Source organism: Danio rerio, chromosome 3 (assembly GCF_049306965.1).
Source record: "Danio rerio strain Tuebingen ecotype United States chromosome 3, GRCz12tu, whole genome shotgun sequence".
Taxonomy (NCBI): domain Eukaryota; kingdom Metazoa; phylum Chordata; class Actinopteri; order Cypriniformes; family Danionidae; genus Danio; species Danio rerio.
This window is the reverse complement of record NC_133178.1, coordinates 55,630,001-55,650,726: the sequence shown is the minus strand read 5'-3', so window position 1 is coordinate 55,650,726 and position 20,726 is coordinate 55,630,001. Positions and strand designations below refer to the sequence as shown.

General features: G+C 35.6%; 1 protein-coding gene across 2 annotated transcripts; it reads left to right on the top strand.

Moving 5' to 3' along the window:
* Positions 1 to 1,782: 1,782 nt before the first annotated feature.
* On the top strand, positions 1,783 to 17,827 carry LOC570571 (epoxide hydrolase 4). 2 transcript variants are annotated; one of them, XM_068219440.2, is made up of 7 exons: positions 1,783 to 2,162; positions 2,742 to 2,827; positions 8,990 to 9,147; positions 11,599 to 11,727; positions 11,833 to 11,936; positions 14,901 to 15,049; positions 17,489 to 17,827. In XM_068219440.2, the coding sequence occupies exons 1-7, from the start codon at positions 1,920 to 1,922 to the stop codon at positions 17,724 to 17,726; spliced, it is 1,107 nt and encodes a 368-aa protein (XP_068075541.2). In that variant the 5' UTR covers positions 1,783 to 1,919; the 3' UTR covers positions 17,727 to 17,827. The 2 variants fall into 2 exon arrangements, 1 of the variants encoding a protein (XP_068075541.2); XR_012401234.1 differs by having other exon boundaries at positions 1,802 to 2,162; positions 14,901 to 15,227; positions 15,599 to 17,827.
* The last annotated feature ends 2,899 nt before the right edge of the window (positions 17,828 to 20,726 follow it).

The window sequence follows — 20,726 nt, the reverse complement described above, 5'->3', positions numbered from 1 at the left end:
GAGAAAAGTCTAGTTTAATCAATGGAAAGACATCAGGACAGAAATAAATCTTTATAGTGTTCATTTTTGTTCCATATCGTTCTTTCTTTCTGCCTATTATATTGCATGCACGAAACAACATATAAATATCTACAATGTATTAAAAGCAATGTGCTAAGATTTAAACTAATGAACAAACCTTGAGCTAAAGTTGAATAAATATGCTTTAATAAATCAATTTACTCCGTGAGGGAATTGGTTGGGCATGAAATTCTGTGATAGTCAATGTAAAAATAGCTTCATTTAAAAGTAATGTTAATATAAAACTTTTCGTACACAACATATTGATGAATTACCATTTATAATTGGACATTTACACACATGGGCATTTTTATAAGCAAAAGAGGGGCTGAATAAAAATAAAAATAAGCAATCTTCACCTATTTGCAAGACTTAGAACTTGTTCATATTAGATTATATATATATATATATATATATATATATATATATATATATATATATATATATATATATATATATATATATATATATATGTATGTATGTATGTATGTATGTATGTATGTATATATGTATGTATATATATATATATATATATATATATATATATAATCTAATATGAACAAGTTCTAAGTCTTGCAAATATATATATATATATATATATATATATATATATATATATATATATATATATATATATATATATATATATATATATATATATATATATATATATATATATATATATTATTTTTCCCCAATGTTGTTTAACGGAGAAAATATGTTTTCAACAAATTTCTAAACATAATAGCTATAATAACTCATTTCTAATAATTGATTTACTTTATCTTTGCCATGATGACAGTACATAATATTTTACTAGATATTTTTCAAGACACTTCTACGACATTTAAAGGCTTAACTAGGTTAATTAGGTTAACCAGACAGGTTAGGGTAATTAGGCAAGTTATTGTATAATGATTGTTTGTTCTGTAGACTATTGGAAATAAATATAGCTTAAAGGGGCTAATAATTTTAACCTTAAAATGATTTTTTTTAATTATTAAAAATTGCTTTTATTTCAGCAAAAATAAAACAAATAACACTTTCTCCAAAAAAAAAAAAATATATATATATATCTTCAGACATACTGTGAAAATTTCCTTGCTCTGTTAAACATCATTTGTGGAATTTAAAAAAAAAGAAAAAATAATAATTCTGACTTCAACTGTATTTATTTATTTATTTATTTATTTATAAAAACAAAAAGGAACAGGTATCAAGGTATCAATCAGGTATCAATCAAGCCTTTATTTGTCACTACACTTTTATATAGCGAAATTGGACCACCCAGACCATACACAAAACATCACACTTTTTAGGGGAGACAGATCATAGGAGGTGGACAGATCATAGGAGGTAATAAGTTTTACAATAGAGATTACATACAATAAGTAATCAACAGTCTATGGGTAAAAAATATTAAAAAGTAAATAAAATTGTAACTAAATAATTAATAAATATACTATATATACTTAGAAATATACTTTTTGTTGTCAAACTTTGCAGAGAAATAGCTTACCTTTCTGGTGTACTGAGTTTGATCAACCACTCAAAGACTTAAAAAAAAACAATGTTATTTTAGAATTGGCAAATTTATTGACACAAACTAATATTAACAATATTAATCAGCAGTTCAGGTTACATAGCTTATCCATGTATGTTATTGTTCGATTAAGAAAAAAAGCATTGTGATTAAGTCAGTCTTCTGGATAATTTATATGTGGTATAAAAATAGCTCAGTGACAGTTGTTTCCACAAAGTCACATGGGGTGTATTGAAGGGTGAACTTCTCCAAAGACAAGCAGCATTAGCTATAATGTCTCTAGATATATCTCTCTGACTATTACTGTTATATAATCATGAGCAACTCTTTAATGCACTGGCTTTTACTACCAACACGGCTAAGCTTATGGACCCTCTCTTTGGTCTATTACATTGTGGTGTATGGCACAGCTGGACTGACTGCTTGCTTGGTTTTGATCCGGATCGCCTGGACTGGATTAAAGGATCCATATGGAACTTTTCAATGGACCGTCCGAAAGAAACCCCCAGCCTGTCTTCAAGACCCTGAGCTTGGTGACCATGCATTTCTGAAGGGCAGGGTGAGAGGATTTTAAATGGAAAAAATATCAGTTATTTATGCTATCGGATGATTTTTTGAAAGATTATCTTTCAACACAGTATTATACAAATATTATTTTTGAAGCTATACAGTAGGTTAAATAAAAATTTTAATATAATTGGCGAGTAACGTTGTCGACTATTTTTTGGTGTTTATTTAAGTTATAATTGTAGGCTAATTTTGCTGTAAATTTAATGGCAGTCTCTCATTGAAAACGTAAAAGTAAACCAGCAGTATTTCTCCTCCTGTGTCCTGTGTCTTTAGAAAGGTGAATGAAAGGCTAAAGGATTGTCCAAATCTGGTGTTAGTGCGCCACCTGTGTTTAAAAAAATAGCACGGCGTTCACAATCCTGCTGGCTTTCCTTTGTCTTTATGATCACACTTCAGCGCTGTAACTCTTGCAGATTTACTGTTGAATGGAATTTATTTAAAGGCTGATTGATATCGACTTAAACTACTAGTATACTTATTAAAATAATTTATTTTGACTTTGTTTTTTTAATTATTTCCTATACTCTAAATCTGTTTTGTTGTTGTTTGTCTTTGTTTTACCCTGCAGAGCTCAGGTTTGAGGTTTCATTATGTGACTAAAGGAGACCACAAAAAGCCTCTAATGCTGTTCCTTCATGGATTCCCAGAGAACTGGTAAATTCTGCCTTCATTTGTTTCTTTCTGCTGGCTTGCATTTTAACTGATATCTAAATCTTTTTGACACTTTTTCTTTTGGTACTCATGCAGAAAACAGCCTGTATCAGATTAAATGAAGTCTGAATGAAAAATTAAATAGAAAAAAAAATTGTTGTTACAGTATACTTTAGCTGAATTCTATAACCACAATTTAGTTAAAAACTACATTCTAGTATTTATTACAAGGTGGAGTTCTCTGTGTTTGTGTCTTGTTGGTTTCGTTTTGTACAATATGTTCTCTGTCACTGGGGCGGTACCTTTTTGAAAGGTACTTTTTTGTTCCTAACAGGTCCTTGCAGTTACATATAATTACATAAAGTACAAATCTGTACCTCATAGTACCTTAAAGTACAAAAGTGAACCTTAAAGGTAGAAAAAGTGTGCAAAACAGATATTAATATGCAGCTTTAAAGAAATACTTCATTCATTCATTTATTCATTCATCGCTTTTTCGGGGCCGGGTCGCGGAGGCAGCAGTCTTATGAGAGAACCCCAGACTTCCCTCTCCCCAGGCACTTCCATCAGCTCCTCCGAGGGGATCCCAAGACGTTCCCAGGCAAGCCGATAGTCATAGTCCCTCCAGCATGTCCTGGATTTTCCTAGAGGCCTCCTCCCGGTGGGACATGCCTGGTACACCTCCCTAGGTATGCGTCCAAAACAGATGCAGAGCCACCTCAGCTGACTTTTCTTAAAGTGGAGGTGTAGCAGTTCTACTCTGAGCTCCTCCCGGGAGACAAAGCTCCTTACCTTATCTATCAGGGTGTGCCCTGCCACCCTGCGAAGGAAACTCATTTCAGCCACTGGTCTCTGAGTTCTTGTCCTTTCAGTCATGACTCAAAGCTCATGACCATAGGTAAGAGTAGGAACGAAGACTGACCACTAAATCGATAGCTTTGCCTTTCGGCTTAGCTGCTTCTTTACCACAATGAACTGATACATCGACCGCATTACTGCTGCCGCTGCACCAATCCACCTGTCAATCTCAGGTTCCATCCTTCCCTCACTCGTGAACCTACTTGAATTCCTCCACTTGGGGTAAGGACTTTTTTCCAACCTGGAGATGACAAACCACCTTTTTCCAGTGGAGCACCATGGCCTCGGACTTGGAGGTGTTGATTCTCATCCCAGCCATGTCACACCAGTGCATGCTAAAGATCCATGTTCGATGGAGCCAACAGAACACTGAATCATCTGCGAATAACAGAGAAGAGATCCTGTGGTCACCAAACCAGCCCATGGCTGCGCTTTAAAATTCTGTCTAGAAAAATATAAACAGGATTGGTGAAAAAAGAACAGCCCTGCCGGAGTCCAACATACACTGGAAACCAATCTGACATATTGCCAGCAATGTGAACTAAAATTTGTCTCTGTTCATACAGGGAATAACAAGAAATACTTGTTTACTTAAATGTTTTAAAGCGAAGTGTAACGGAGGCCATCTAGTAAGTGTTGTGCAGGTAAACCTCACTCCTCCAACCTCTAAAAGGTGCTCTAGCGTCAAACACTAGAGGCCATGGTCTTTAGCCTCCTTGGTATAGCAACCAACTCCCATGCGGAGAGTCGCTGGATCGATACCAGGTCGAAGCAGGGGTTGGGTGGCGTAGGACAGGCAGGGTTACAGATGCTTAGTCTGTATCATGCCTTGCTTTTAGCCTATATATATATATATATATATATATATATATATATATATATATATATATATATATATATATATACAGATGTTACTACTTCAATGTGTTCCTTGTGCCGCCATTCATACCGCGGCGACGGCGGTACTTGATGCGCCAGCAGCATTTGACCGCTGGGTGGCACTTTAACCACAGATATTCAGCTTTGCCTTTTCACAATGCTAAACAGACTGTTCTGTAGGCGTAGCTTACTGTGTGTGATGTGATGTGTTCAATTAAAATATAATTTTAATTTAGTTTTTCTGGTAATAGACATGCTCTTACACTATACTATGCTGTAGAAAAGATACATGGTGAGAAGTCAAAACAAATATAAGAATTAAGTTATTAGCCTTCAGTGCCCGATTAAATTGCGTTGGGGTGAAAATAATGTTTTGATTTCTTTGACTATCATGGCAATGTTATTATCTCAAATCTTAAACGTGCGCATATGAAAAATAGCAAAATAATATAGATTATTCTGCCGGTAGAGCACATCACCTCACAGTTGTGAACTTGCGATCACCTCAACTTACATTTAAAATTTGTTTACCTGGTTTATTGTAAACTTTTTAAGTGCAAAGAGGATTCGTTTTGGAAAATAGAATTGAAGAAATGGAAGACAACTAAAATGAAAGCACAAACATTCAGTACAAATAAGTAGTCTTAAATAAATAAATAAATAAAGCAGTCTTTAGGTCTAAATATAGAGAGATGTAGTGTTTGCTATTTGCATAGGACTAAGACAAGACATTTTCATTTATGTTTTTAATTTACGTTTTTATTTACATTTTCGTTGTTGATTTTATTTTACTATCTCATTTTATGTTTCATTTATAGTACATAATAATAAACGAATAATGAAAATAAATGAATAATGAAAATAGGACATAAATTAAGTCTGGCAGGTTTATTTTTAATAATTTAGTTTCAGTTCCGTTTTTTTGTTTCAAAACGTCAATGTTCTGCTTTAAAGTATAACTGTTTTGTTTTGTTTTTTTTACTTAATGGCTCAGTATGTTTTGTATTTTAATTTCATATTCAGTCACCTTGCATATGCGTGTGAAATATAATGCCGCATAACCGCGGAAAAAGAAGAAAAGTCTGTCAGTTAAAGCGAATTAATCAAAATAAGCTATATTAAAATATAGCATTTATGTTAATACAGGCAGAGTGTGAACAAACTCAAGGCTAAGATATGCGCTTGCCTTTTAATGCATTTAAAAATATTTGCGGCCTTTTTATAGGCTACAGGCAACTATGGTGTATAATATTGTTTTTTTTTCCTTCTTTTTTTGTATGGTAAAGGACAATGCACATTATGTTATTGATGTAAACTTAGGCTAAAACTTACCATTGATAAACGTGACCTACCTCAAGCAGATCACTTAAAGTGTAATAAAAGTAATGTTGCCGCAGGACATAAATGAAGTCCCGCAAGTTTATTTTTAATAATTTAGTTTCAGTACTATTAATTTTTTTTCTCAAAACGTTATTTGTACTTAATGTTTGTGCTTTCATTTTAGTTGTCTTTTACTTCTTCAATTCTATTTTCCAAAACTAATCCTCTTTGCACTTAAAAAGTTTGCAATAAAGCGTGTTAACAAATTTTAAATGTTTAATGAAGGAATTATAATGCTTTGACTTATTGTTTAATATCATTTACAAGCACAGTGGCTGCTGTATGGGCTATTTCTTTCCGTTCGCATCCCGTCCTTTTGCGCCCCCTGGCGGCTCATTCACAAACTGCGGTCATACACTAAAAACAGAGCGGCACCTATTTCAAACGGCGGCGGTACATGCTGCGGCGTTAATAGCCACTTTGAACTCTCACCTACTGTATATATATATATATATAAGCCTAAAAGCAAGGCAAAATATTAGCCTACTAATAAACTTACAAAGGGAGAGGCTAAATCATACTTAAATGTGTCCAACTTAATTCCATGCAAATGTAAATGTGTACTTTAAAATCTCAATAGTAGCCTATCTAGCAAAAGAAAATTTTATTTCTATGCAGTTTTAGTATACATATCAACAACATGAAAAACAATAGGCTACAGTAAAGCCTAAGTGTATTATACTGTATTTAGCTTTACAACACTTTGTTTACCCCCAGGGGTCTAAGGGTGTTTTGGGGCTGCCATGGAGAAGTTTTGACGTGCACTGGCATTTGTGCTGTTTTCACTATCGTAAAAAACATATTAATGACTGACATGTTTCAAAAAACAGTTGGTGAAGAGACAATAGAAAGAATGCCTACACTGTTTAATATTCCTATTTTGCAAAAGCACACGCGTTTGTTGTCACTGTGAGTGTACACAAAAATAACTAGACACCTAACAGATTCGATTGATGTATTACTTATATCTGTACGATCAAAACTAAAAGTGTTTTGTAGATTCTTTTCAGCATTATCAGGAGAAGACGCATCAAAACGCGTATATGCAGTCTTCGACCCCTGGGGGTTAGTGATTGCAAAGTGTACTAAATATATTTTGATTAACTTTTGTATTAACTTAACTAACTTACTTTAGTAATGATTTATTTTTGTTTTTACAACAGTAAATTGCGACGTAGGCCTGTAAGAAAATGTAGAAAATACAGAATTGGGTAATTTAGGTCTAGGCTACAACGCTATATTCAGGGGTGAAAAGAGTATTGAAATACTTAAGTAAAAGTACCATCACTTGCCTAAAAATGTAGTGCAAGTACAGTAAAAGTATCTGTTGTAAATATTACTCAACTCAAAGTATGAGTAAAGAGTAGCCCTTTCAAAAGTACTCGAGTGAGGAGTAGTGAGTATTACGCTGTAAAAAGCTGATGCATTTACATGTCATTTGTGGTCGTGTGTAAACGTAACATACTGTAGTGCACTTAGTTATTGCCCAACAGGCACACAACATCATAAGACGTTAATATTAGGTTAGATTTAGGTTGTGATGATGGATGACTAAAATTCAATGTCTAGTCAGCGTCTAAGGACGATTTTATTTTGATGTCCAATAACAACGTCAAATGACATTAATATTTGATTGTGCTGGAAAGTGACCCAAATCCAACGTCATACTGACATCAAATACTGAAATTTGTCAGGTATGGCAACCAAAATCCAACGTCTGATAGACGTCATAGTGGTAACGTCCAAACAATGTCCAACGGTAACATCATTAGGCAAGTGATCCAATTCCAACATCTTAAACCATTGATGTCGAACACACTGACATTTATTTGTCAGGTTTGGCATCTAAAATCCAACATCTGATAGACGTCATACTGATATGTCCAAACAATATCAAGCTGTAACATCATTAGGTTTTAGGATTTTAGGTTGGATGTTAGACACTGAAATCATCCTTATGTTGGGTTCTGATGTCAACCCGATTTTCATCTCCAAACAAAATGCAATTTCTGCATGACGTCGCGGTACAATGTCAATCTGACCTCATGTTGACAACCTGTGCCTGCTGGGTGTTAAAAGCCCTTCCGGTCATCATACAGTAAACATCCGTCATCTTTTCATCAGTGACATGCATCTAAACAGTCTCTGGGTCAATATGTGCAAAGATTTTGTACATCTTGGACACTTTTAATACAGTTTGCTGCTTCCAAACAGTTTGCTAAAATTATAAACTGCCCATGTCTTGAGGTAGTTCATCATGATGCAATTTACCTATGTGTGATTTGACTGGACACAGAAACCATGGAACTTATTTTTCTAATCCCCATATCCAGGAAAAAATAAAGTAGTGACTGCAGATTGAAGGAAAGTAGTGGAGTTTAAGTACCGATACTGCACTAAAATGTACTTAAGGTAAAGTAAAAGTACACATTTCTAAAAGTACACTGCAAAAATGCTTTTCTTGCATAGATTTTTTGTCTTTTTTCTAGTCTAAATATCTAAAATTTCTTATATCAAGAAGCATTTTCTAGACAAGCAAAACATATTGTCTCGTTATGAGAAATAATATGCCAATATTAAGTGAGTTCTTCCTTAAAACAAGCAAAATAATCTGCCAATTGGGTAAGCAAATTAATTTTGTTTTATCTTTTGACATAGGATTATTTTGCTTACCCCATTGGCAGATTATTTTGCTTGCTTTAAGGAAAAGCTCACTTAATATTGGCATAATATTTCTCAAAACAAGACAATGTTTTGCTTGTCTAGAAGTTTCTTTTTGATTTAGGAAATTTTAGATATTTGGACTAGAAACAAGACAAAAAAATCTAAGAAAAGCATTTTTTGCAGTGTACTTAAAACTACAATTTCAGAGAAAAACTACTCCGTTATAGTCATTTAAGTATTCATCATTGTAGATGTTGTATTACAGCAACAATTTTTTCCAGATTTACTTACAACAGGCCTACTTACTATATTAATTTTGCGAGAACGTCAGGTCACTAGCTGTGTCGTTTTATGAATTTGACGGTGTGACCACGTGACTTGCAGGTACTCGTGGCGTCATCAGCTCCTGGAGTTTAGCGGTGATTTCCACACGGTGGCGCTCGACCTGCGCGGCTGCGGAGCTTCAGACGCGCCCGTCCGGCTGGAGGATTATTTACTGGAGGCACTCCTGTACGACATTAGAGACACCGTCGACCAGCTGGGTACCTTTATGGCTGCTTCCTACATTTTCAGATATCTGCAACATGTACATCTTACAAAACTTCCAAATTGTTATTATTTTTATATAACTTATGTAACTTGTGTGCTTTCTGCAATACACACACTCAGAAAAAGATGCTGCTTGCTCAAACTACTTATTTAAAATGAGCTCAATCAATACTAGATATAAACATGAATCTACATATCTATGAATCAATACAAGGGGCATCACTGTGGCTAGCACGATCGCCTCACGGCAAGAAGGTCGCTGGCTCAAGTCCCGGCTGGGTCAGTTGTCATTTTTGTGTGGAGTTTGCATGTTCTCCCCCATGTTCAGGTGTGTTTCTTCTTTGTGTTCTGCAGGGGCGATTTTAGGATTTTTTATTTTAGGGTGGCTCAGCTCCATGAAAAAAAAAAAAAAAAAAAAAAAAAAAAAAAAAAAAAAATATATATATATATATATATATATATATATATATATATATATATATATATATATATATATATATATATATATATATATATTATATAACGCATTTATGAGTAATAATTTAATAGTAATACACTTAAAAATGTTTCACTTATAGGATAGGGTTGTTTGCTAATCTAGCAGTATTATACTGTATTGTATATACGTGCATAGTCTTTTGAGTTCTGAATTAGCCAAATAGACTCAACAAACCTGTTTACTGTACAAAAAGCCACTTTATATGTTAACGTACAATTTTTGTTTTTATGTTTTAATAAATAAAATTGCCACTTTTCTAATGAAATGGTATATAAATAAAATGTATTATTTTTGAGCAACAGGCTAATTCACATATTTCACGAACTGAATCATAATATTAAAATAGGAAATATTTTTAATACAAGACATCACACGATGTTTCTTTCTCTGACAGTTAAAATGAGCACATTCACTAAGTGGTTCTGTCACTGTGTTTAATACTTTCTGTGCATGACTGTGATAGAGATAATGCCACATGCACTGTTATGTATTTTATATTGGTAGTTCATATAAAATAAGTAGGATGGGAGTAAAATGTTCGTTAGGAGTTACATTTTCGCTGGAGGAAACAGTCGTGGTTATGAGGTGAGCACTGAGGAAATAGTAGATTGGAAACCCCATTGCTCCTATCTGACATCAGGATACAAGTGATACAAGTGTATCCATAGCAAAGAACTGCAATAAGCATTTTGTATAACAATGTATCGACAAAACACAATTGTTCTCTCGCTCTGCACAGCTGTGGTTAGCTGATTGAATGAAAAGCGAAAGTAGGGGATAAGCCGAATTCTGCCGCCGTCCTCATGTCAAATTTAAAGGGGACAGAGACGATAATTTGGTCTACAGTTTAAGAGCTTATCGGAAAAGTTTAAGGGGGGCTGAGTAGAAATATAGGCCTAGCTTCGCAGATGGTGCTCTGGTTTCCCCCACAGTCCAATAACATCAGGAGTGTCCTAAGTCGGTCCTGGAGGGCCGGTGTCCTACTGAGTTTAGCCTTAACTTGCTTCAACATACCTGTCAGGAAGTTTCTATTATATCTAGTAAGAGCTTGATTAGCTGGTTCAGGTGTGTTTGATTGGGGTTGGAGCTAAACTCTGCAGGACACCGTCCCTCCAGGACCGAGTGTGGACACGCCTGCCTGAATAAGCATGATGCTCTATAAGTGAATTGAACAACTAAAATGGCCGTGGTCTATCATGTATGTGTGTGAATGCAAGTGTGTATGGATGTTTTCCAGTTTTGGGTTCCGGCTGTAAGGGCATCCGTTGCGTAAAACATATGCTGGATAATTTGTCTGTTCATTCAGCTGTGGTGGCCCCTGATGTATAAAGTGACAAAGCTGAAGAAAAATGAAGTTTCTCAAAGCTTATTATGACATTTTTGTTAATGATTGAGACTTTGTAAAGATTATTTTCTCTCTTTATTTCTGACTATGGCGAGGCAGTGGCGCAGTACATAGTGCTGTTGCCTCACAGCAAGAAGATCACTAGGTTCGAACCTTGGCTCAGTTTGCGTTTCTATGTGGAGTTTGCATGTTCTCCCTGCTTTTGCGTGGGTTTCCTCCGGGTGCTCCGGTTTCCCCCACAGTCTAAAGACATGCAGTACAGTGAATTGGGTAGGTTAAATTGTCCATAGTGTATGAGTGTGTGTGTGTGTGTGAATGCGTGTGTGGATGTTTCCCAGAGATGGGTTGCGGCTGGAAGGGCAACCGCTGCATAAAGATTTGCTGGATAAGTTGGCGGTTCATTCCGCTGTGGCGACCCTGGATTAATAAAGGGACTAAGCCGACAAGAAAATGAATGAATAAATATTTAAACTTTCTTTTTACCCTGGCTACCCTGCTATTGTCTTGTATCTGTCAACTGAAGCCTTAACACTTATGGCTGTATCACATTTCTGCCTCCGACACTACATGAACACTGGAGTGATATTTGTGTGATTTCAGGGCACACCAGCTGCATTTTGGTGGGTCATGACTGGGGTGGGATGCTGGCATGGCATTTTGCCCTGGAGCGGCCAGACATGGTGCAACTCCTCATAGTGATGAACGCCCCTCATCCCGCCTCATGGCTGGGTAAGAGACTGTTTCGACCAGTCATTATTTCACTTCTGTTTTTCAACATTGTTCTGCACTGAAACTGTTAATGTGGACATATATGCTCACATCTATAAACCACAGATGCAGTTTTGAGAAGACCATCTCAGCTGCTGCGATCAGGACATGCCTGTTTCTTTCAGCTACCATTACTGCCCGAATTTGTTTTGTCTCTTGAGGATTTTAAGGTAGGTTAAAAATTATTATCTATATTTGCACTGTATTTTGATGGTCTCTTTTGCTACTCGATGTGATCCTTTTATACTTTATTCTTTGTGTTTGTCATATGCACAAAATCCTTGTCCAGTGTCTGCATTTTTCTCTCCAAAGGTTATGAGCAGGGTTGCCAGGTCCAACAACAGTTTTAAGCCCACATTCAAGGTTTTGACAATTCAAATACGCTGAACAGGAATTAAAGTAGCTCAACTTTTTTTCTGCTTTGTCCAGTCGAGTCAATTACTAGATTCCCACAAAGGGAAAGGTTTAGCATAATGTCTTTGACATTTTGTGATACACATACTTCTAGATAGTCTACTTGTTGAAGTACTGACTGACTTTTCGCACATCAAACACAACTTCCAAGTAGCTGCTCTCTCAGAAGTTGGTGTAAGTCATGTTTTACTCATTTGATATGTGGCATTCAGTCAGACGGCTGTACTCCTTCACTCACAGCAGTTATTGGGTTGCCAGGTATGTGCTCTAGGATCAAAGTTCATTGAGAAACAATTCTGTTTTCATTTTTTGCAAGAAAGAAGCCTTTTGGCTGAAGTGGCACATCATAGCTCAAAAACTGCAACCCACTACTTCATATTCTTTCTGAAAACTGCATTATACCGAATAACTATCACACTGTTTATGATGTGGTTAACAATGTCTGCTCACTTTATGTTTAGACACTTTATTATAATTCACAAAAATTATAAAAACAATAAAACTATATGCAATGTAAATATAGATTAATTAAATCTACAATAAAAAACACTAATACAAATTCAATACATAAATATATTTCTTAAATGTTCACATGTGGCTTTTGTGACACCTGTGTCCTTGTTTTAATTTTCACATTTCACATAAGCTATATGGTATGCTTTATTATTAATTTGTTGCCTTAAATTAAGATTAAATATAAAGATGTTTTCAGTGAATGTTCAGTTTTTTCAAAATGAACATTCATTAATGAGTAATTTTACTTTTCAGTCCTAAGTACATAAAGGTAAGTTTGTACTTTTCATTTGAGTAAATTTGAAAGAAAGAAATAACATAATTATAATTTTACTATAGTAATTTACAAAAAATACTGTAGTGTTTTCGAACCTTACTATATCCGCTTGTTAAGTGTGACGTCACGCGAAACGGCTTCCGTGTCCAAGCGCTCTATTCAACTGAATGGGGAGACTCATGAAATGGTAAAAATAAATGTTTACAAAGCAATTTAATACTTTCGAAAATCACGATTGCAATATATATGTCTATCCTAATAACCGATGGCCAGAAAGTGATAAATTTTTTTATAAATTGTTATTTTTTTGGTATTTGTTATGCAGCAACCCCAGAGATTGTTGTGTAACCAGATTTTATATAAAATTAACTTTAATGAGTGATAGGAATAAAACGTGATCATAAACGAATGATTTCTCCATTCAAATGAATGGCGGAAACAGTATTACATCCTCACCACTTAACAAGTGGATAACAAAGTACTCTGTTGTGGTAATTCTATAGTTGCTATGGTAACACAACTATAGTAATATAAATAAATGACCCAAAACATGTTTCCTAATGTTGTCTACAGCTTTATATCTATACTACTTTACACCACAGTTTACTGTAGAAAAAAAGGTATATTTAGTAGTACAGTATAAACACTCACCGGCCACTTTATTAGGTAAAGCTGTCCTGGTCTGGGTATTTCAGAAATTGCTGATCTACTGGGATTTTCATGCACAATCATGGTTAACCAAGAACGGTCTGAAAAAGAGAAAGTATCCAGTAAGCGGCAGTTCTGTGGGCGTAAATGCCTTGTTGATGCCAGAAGTCAGAGGAGAATGACTACTCGTTATAACTGAGGTATGCAGAAGAGCATCTCTGAGCATACAGCATGTCGAACCTTGAGGCAGATGGGCTACAGCAGCAGAAGACCACAACGGGTGCCGCTCCTGTCAGATAAGAACAGGAAACTGAGGCTACAATTTGCACAGGCTCGCCAAAACTGGACAATAGAAGATTCGAAAAACGTCGCCTGATCTGATGAGTTGGGATTTCTGCTGCGACATTCGGATGGTGGAGTCAGAATTTAGCAACAACAACAGCATGGATCCATGCTGCCGTGTATCGATGGTTCAGGCTGGTGGAGGTGGTGTAATTTTTTTGAGGATATTTTCTTGGCACACTCTGGACCCATTAGTACCAATTGAGCATCGTGTCAACGCCACAGCCTAGCCTGTACCTATTGTTGCTGACCATGTCCATCCCTTTATAACCACAGTGTACCCATCTTCTGAGGGCTACTTTCAGCAGGATAACACACCATGTCATAAAGTGTGAATCATCTCAGAATGGTTTCTTGAACAAGACAATGAGTTCACTGTACTCAGATGTCCTCCACAGTCACCAGCTCTCAATCCAATAGAGCACTTTTGGGATTGGGTGGAACGGGAAATTCGCATCATGGATGTGCAGCTGACAAATCTGCAACAACTGTGTGACGCTATCATGTCAATATGGACCAGAATCTCTGAGGAATATTTCCAGAACCTTATTAAATCTATGCCAGCATAGATTAAGGCAGTTCTAATAGCAAAATGAGGTCCAACCCGGTACTAGTAAGTTGTACCTAATAAAGTGGCCGGTGAGTGTAAATCTGAACAAATAGACAGTATGCTTTTGCATTCAATAACAAACACTGTAATATATAGGATATAATACACTTTAGAATGGTTCAAAAACACTATAGTATTTACTACATATATTTGCATAGTAGTTTTGTCACGTGTGGTGTACTTACTAAAATAGCACTGCCGCTACTGCTACAGGAAACACTGAAATCAGAGGTCTCTGCAACTTCCTGTGCTTTTGTCGTTTGCTGTCTGAATGAGTCTCATGGTGGCAGTTTATAGGTGGTGACAGCTTGTGTCTGTCATATCCATTAGTTGGTTCGAAGTCTATTTTGTGGCAAGAATGTGGGCATCAGGAACAGATCCAGAAGACTGACGGAGAGCCAGCTGGAGGGTTACCTGTACCCGCTGTCCCAGCCTGGAGGTCTCACAGCCCCGCTCAACTACTTCCGCTCTCTCCTAAGGTTTAAAGCTCATCACTACCATTTCTGCAACACTGGATTAAAGAAAAATCCATTTTGTTTTGGAAAATAGGCTCATTTTACAACTCCCATAGTTAAAGAGCTGAGTTTTGAATCCATTGAGCCGGACCTGCTAGGAGCACTTTTAGCTTAGCTTAGCATAAATCATTGAATCAGATTAGTCCATTAGCATCTCCCTCAAACAAGTGAAACTAAGTGTACAGTACGACAGATGGAAAAAGACTATTACTAGTAGCTATAGTCTCATTCTAGTATAATGATGAAGGAACTTTGCCCCAGACACAATAATATGCAGTGCTTATTATATATTATTATTATATTAATTATTATATTAATTATATAAGTTAACCATGTTTTTAAATTTTAACTTAAATTTATAAGTTATGCAAGCTGTTTTAAGTCAGTTTAACATAACATAAGTTCAATGGACTTATAAGGTTAATTTGATTAAGGCAACCAGGATTTTTTACAGTGTAGTTATCTAGTTGGAGACTATTTTAAAGTTCTGTGAATATCACCATGGTGCGGCAGCAAAGTTCCTTCATCATTGCATCTGAATGGGAGTATTGTTCATATGTATGTTTTCAACTAGAGGTCTGCATTTCAACTAGAGCTGTAGGACCCAACCATGTTTCTTGCGATGCAGGAATACATTTCCGAATAAAATGTGGTAGCATTCAGTAACTGGTGTAATTTGAAAACAAGCCAGCGGTGAAACAATATAGTGTTCCGGAGTCCCAACGTTATATTTGCACAGTCTGTGCGAGCATCATCTGCATCTTGGTCCTTAGAGCAGGCTTAACCATGGCAGAACAAAATGAAGATGAGCTGGCCTTGAAGGATGTTCAGCTTGCATTAGGAAACGATCAGTTTACTATTAGGAAACCCACATCAGGAAAGTCTGTATGGGAGCCTTTTTACGCATAATAGATGCAATTGGAAAAAATGACCCTTTGCGTGATGTGATAAAACCTCAAAATTTTACCCTTTAGCAGTCACAAGACTTGAACTTCAGGTTTAAGGCGGCACTCATGTCTCATCACAAAGTGGCAAACAAAACTGACATTTAGCCTACAATCCTTGCACAGCCTACAGTTTTATTTGTTATCTTGCTCAATTTAAACATCATATTTTGGAAACCAGATCTAAATTTGTTGGGTAGATAATTATTCTAAGTAAGCAGTGGGTGAACAAAGACTGAATATACATCAGGACAGGTTAAGTGCGGACTAAAATCTCATGGGAGCGGGACTATAAAAATAGTCCCACGCAGACCTCTATTTCCAACTTCGTATTTTCCATTAGGCTTAATATAGTACAGTATATACAGAAGAGTCGAGCTTTAAAAAGGATATTTATCAAAACTCTTTTTAGATTTTTTTGAAATGCTAATGATCTAACCTGATTCAATGATTTATGCTAACATAAGCTAGAAATGCTTTCAATAGTATCTGGATGCAGCCTTTATGATGCAACCTGAGACTGCATCACTCAGTGATGCAATGTCAGACACAATACACTCAAATGGAGCGAGTGACATCACTGTGATGGGTAGGGTTAGGGGTGGGGTTTGGTGAGCCCATTAAAAAGCATTGGATGCAGCCCAGATTGCACTGCACCAGGTCTGCAGCCAGACTCCTCTCAATGCTTCTAGCAGTTTGGCATCAATAGCCTATTGATTGGAGGTGCTCACGGCCACCAGTGTTTGATTCCCAGTTCGAGATTCTTTCCCTTTGTCTGTTCCCTATTGCATTTCTGTCTCCACTCTACTGTCCTAAAAATTAAAGGTTAAAAAATCTTTAAAAAAAATAAAAACAAAGATAATAATGCTTCCGCCAGTCCCAGAGATTGGCTGAATCTACAAAAAACTGGTCAATCTCAACACTTTAACTCTAGGTGACTTGTAAAATTGAGTCTATTTACAAAAAAGTGGAGCGTTTATTAAAAAATATATAGTTCACCCCAAAAAAAAATCCTCAGGATTTACTCCCAATCAAGTGATTCTAGTAAAATTATTTGAGTATAGTATGTAGTATTTGAATAAAATTGAAAGGGAGAACTTATTATATTTACTAGAGTACTATTTAAAATCTGTACCTGTACTCAATTACTAAATTTGACTTACTTGAAAGAATACTATAGTAGTTTATATTAAAAACTACAGGGCTTTTAAACCATAACAAAGGCACTTTAAATGTTGAAAAAAAACAGTTATCGACATCCATAGGAGGAAAAAATAATACTATGGAAGTCAATGGTTGATACATTCTTCAGAATATCATCCTTGGTATTCAACAGAAAAAAGAAACTCAAATAGGTTTGAAGTGAGAGTAATAATGACTGAGTTTTTATTTTTGGGTGAACTGTCTCTTTAAATTGTGGTCTGTCGCTCGCGGTTACTGTGCACTTCTCACTCTACAGTAACACTCTTTACAAGCACCAGGACGTCGCTGTGCCCTGCATGTTAATTTGGGGTGAAGCAGACAACATCCTGGTAGAGGGCATGTCTGGAGGGACACGGCCTTATGTGAGGGGTCCGGTCACCATTCACACCATTCCCGAATGCAGCCACTGGGTTCAACAGGATCAGCCTGAGATAGTCAACAAACTGATATGGGACTTTGTTCTGGATAAAGACGTCATAAAACACTATCGCTAATCGCCTTCGGTTCATCTGAAGCAATGAAGAGTTATTGGCTGTAACAAAGGTTTCTATGCAGCTTTTCATTGGTGTGAATAAAGACTTGCCTTTAGTCAGGGGCCAAGCTCAGTTAGTCGTCGTCTTATTCGGCTCTTCAAGCCTCTGGCAGCCCATAGAACAGCAATTTAAGAAAGTCAACATCTCCAGCACCACCAACTGTTCATCGGTTGCACTCATGCTAGTCCTAATATCTTCAAGAAACAGCTTTTTTTTCCCCTCAGATTTCTTCAAATTTCCTAGAATTGTGAAAATTATGCATATCAACAAAACCAATAATATGCAAACACAAATTTAATGCCGAGTGCACCAAAGTAGAGACTATGGGCCCTATCCAACACCCGGCGCAATAAGACACAAGATGTGTTTGGTGTGATTTTGAGCTATTTTCAGACCAGCGCAACCCTAATTTTCCTGTTTTGTGCCACATTGTTTAAATAGCAAATCAATTTGTGCCACTTTGTGGACTCATGGGTGTGCTATTTTGAGGAACTGAAATAGACTGCGCCATTGACCAACTAAAACCTGGTTTAAAGTACAGTACAGAGCGCGTCTAAAACACATACACATTGATTAATGCACACAGCAATACACAAATATCTTTACATATGAAAAAAATAAAGGATTACAATTTTCTATATAAATATAAAATCCACTGCCTTCTTCATCTAGGGGGGCTTTCTTCAGTTCATTCATGACAATTTGCATTTGTATAATGTTATTATTATTAGCAGTATTATTTATTATATGCATGTTTAGAATTGTTTCATTTAAAACAAACTGTCAGGTTTTGGACCATATGGGCATAAAAGTAGGATGCGTGTTTGAATATAACTCCACACTTCTTTATTATTGTTCATTTATTCGTTTACTGGAAATTACAACTGAATTTAGAACTAGTTTTGAAACAAATCTGTGCACTTAACAACTCAAATCAAACATGTAGACTAGTGGATGTCTTCAGTGGATTGCATACAACACTGTTTTCTTATCCAACCAAAGTAATTGAGTAAAGAGTAAAAGTAATGTAAAGAGAAAGTAAAAGCCGAATGGAGGAGGCTCATTCTTTATTCTCATTCTTTAACTCTGGGGGAAGTGGGGGGGTCACGTGACGAGAACTGACCGATCAGCTTTAACTTGTATAGAATATACACATTTCGATAGACTAATCATCTCAGACAAGCACAGAACACTCAAACACGGCAGTGCTTTTTAATTTTCTCCATAATTAAAATCTGTATCAGAGCTGCAGCAATACTTTGTTAGCTTGTCATCCTCTGAGAAAAGGTTAATGGTCGCCTAGCAACCTACCAGAGATTGCAAAAGTACACACATCCTTTACTCAAGTAGAAGTACAGAGACTGTTGTTTAAAACGACTGTGGTAAAAGTTGAAGTACTGACTACACTTTGGTACTCAAGTAAAAGTAAAGAAGTATGGCCTGAAATAAGCACTTAAGTAAAAAGTGTTCATTACCATACTTTATTTTCATGGCAACTGCACTGCAAAATAACCTACATTTCTATTTTTTTTTTTTGTAAAAATTGTGGTTGCCAATTTTCAGCAGCAAAGTAGCCAAGCAACATCACTCTACAATATTGTCCAACAACGATTCTCAAAAAGCCCTGTATATCATCAGTTAAACACAAAACAACTTTACTGCTGTTAAAAACAACAGCCGCCACTGTCATTCGTATATTCTAAAATGTAATTCTTCAGCCTTTATACTGAATACAAATAAATGTTTTAAATTTAACACTTCATTTTGTCCAGTATATATATATATATATATATATATATATATATATATATATATATATATATATATATATATAYACACACACACACACACACACACACACACAYATATATATATATATATATATATATATATATATATATATGTGTGTGTGTGTGTGTGTGTATATATATATATTTTTTTTTTTTCTTTTGATGAAAAAAAATGAATGTAATTGACTACAATTTTTTTTTTTTTTTTTTTTTTTGCATTATGCTAAAGCTGCTTCATTTTCTTCAGACCCCCCCAAGGTAGTAGATTTATAGATAAAAGAAGTACAGTACAACATGGTCGGAAGTAGACAAGACTTTCACCCCATTTAAATGCCAGATTTGAACAGAAATGCATCTCTTGTTTTCAGATCCACCAACACACATTTTGTTACTTAATAAACAAGCGTTCTTACAGGGCGCGATCAGAGGTTGATAAAGCCGGGCAATGACAAAGAATAGATTGACAGAATTTATAAGGCATTCAAAATTTGCAAGTAAATTAACAAGCCCGATTTAAAACTGTAAGAATTTTTATGATATTTGTGTAAAAAATGTAAAAAGTAAAAGTAAAAAATCTGAAAAATAAAGCACTGAAACCAACAAAAATCTACTTAAGTACAGTAACAAAGTATTTGTACTTTATTACTTGTCATCTCTGTAACCTACGAACCACCACCCCACGGTAAAATTATCAAGTGTTAACCAGTCAGCTGTGATACAAAGTTTGGGGACCACTGTAATAGGTAACAGAGAAAGGGAAAGGATTTCGAACTGGGAATGGAACTCTGGTCGCCGAGAGCACCTCCAATCAATAGACTACTGATGCCAAACTGGCGGAAACACTTGAAGCTTAGCTTAACATAAATCATTGAATCAGATTAGACCACAAACATTATCATTTACAGTAACCTGAATCCATTTTGGTGCAAAATAAGGCACAAATGCGTAAATGTGATGGGAAATATTTGATTCTGTTACTAATTATTGTTTATCTTGTTGTTAAACTGTATTAACTTCAATACAATTTTCATAGGTGTCATTTGTGTTACTTTGTGACATCATTAAGCCTGGAAAACAGTGCTTGTAGTCCAAACGAGCTATTTGTTGTAGTTCTTGAAAAGACATAGTTAAAAAAAGAAATATCTTCCTTCAGAGTGAACTTAGCGATTTG

Coding starts and splice junctions, on each gene's coding strand:
- LOC570571 (XM_068219440.2), top strand. CDS start 1,920: ATGAGCAACTCTTTAATGCACTGGCTTTTACTACCAACACGGCTAAGC. Junction 11,728..11,832: donor TCATCCCGCCTCATGGCTGG/GTAAGAGACTGT, acceptor TATAAACCACAG/ATGCAGTTTTGAGAAGACCA. Junction 11,937..14,900: donor TGTCTCTTGAGGATTTTAAG/GTAGGTTAAAAA, acceptor CATATCCATTAG/TTGGTTCGAAGTCTATTTTG.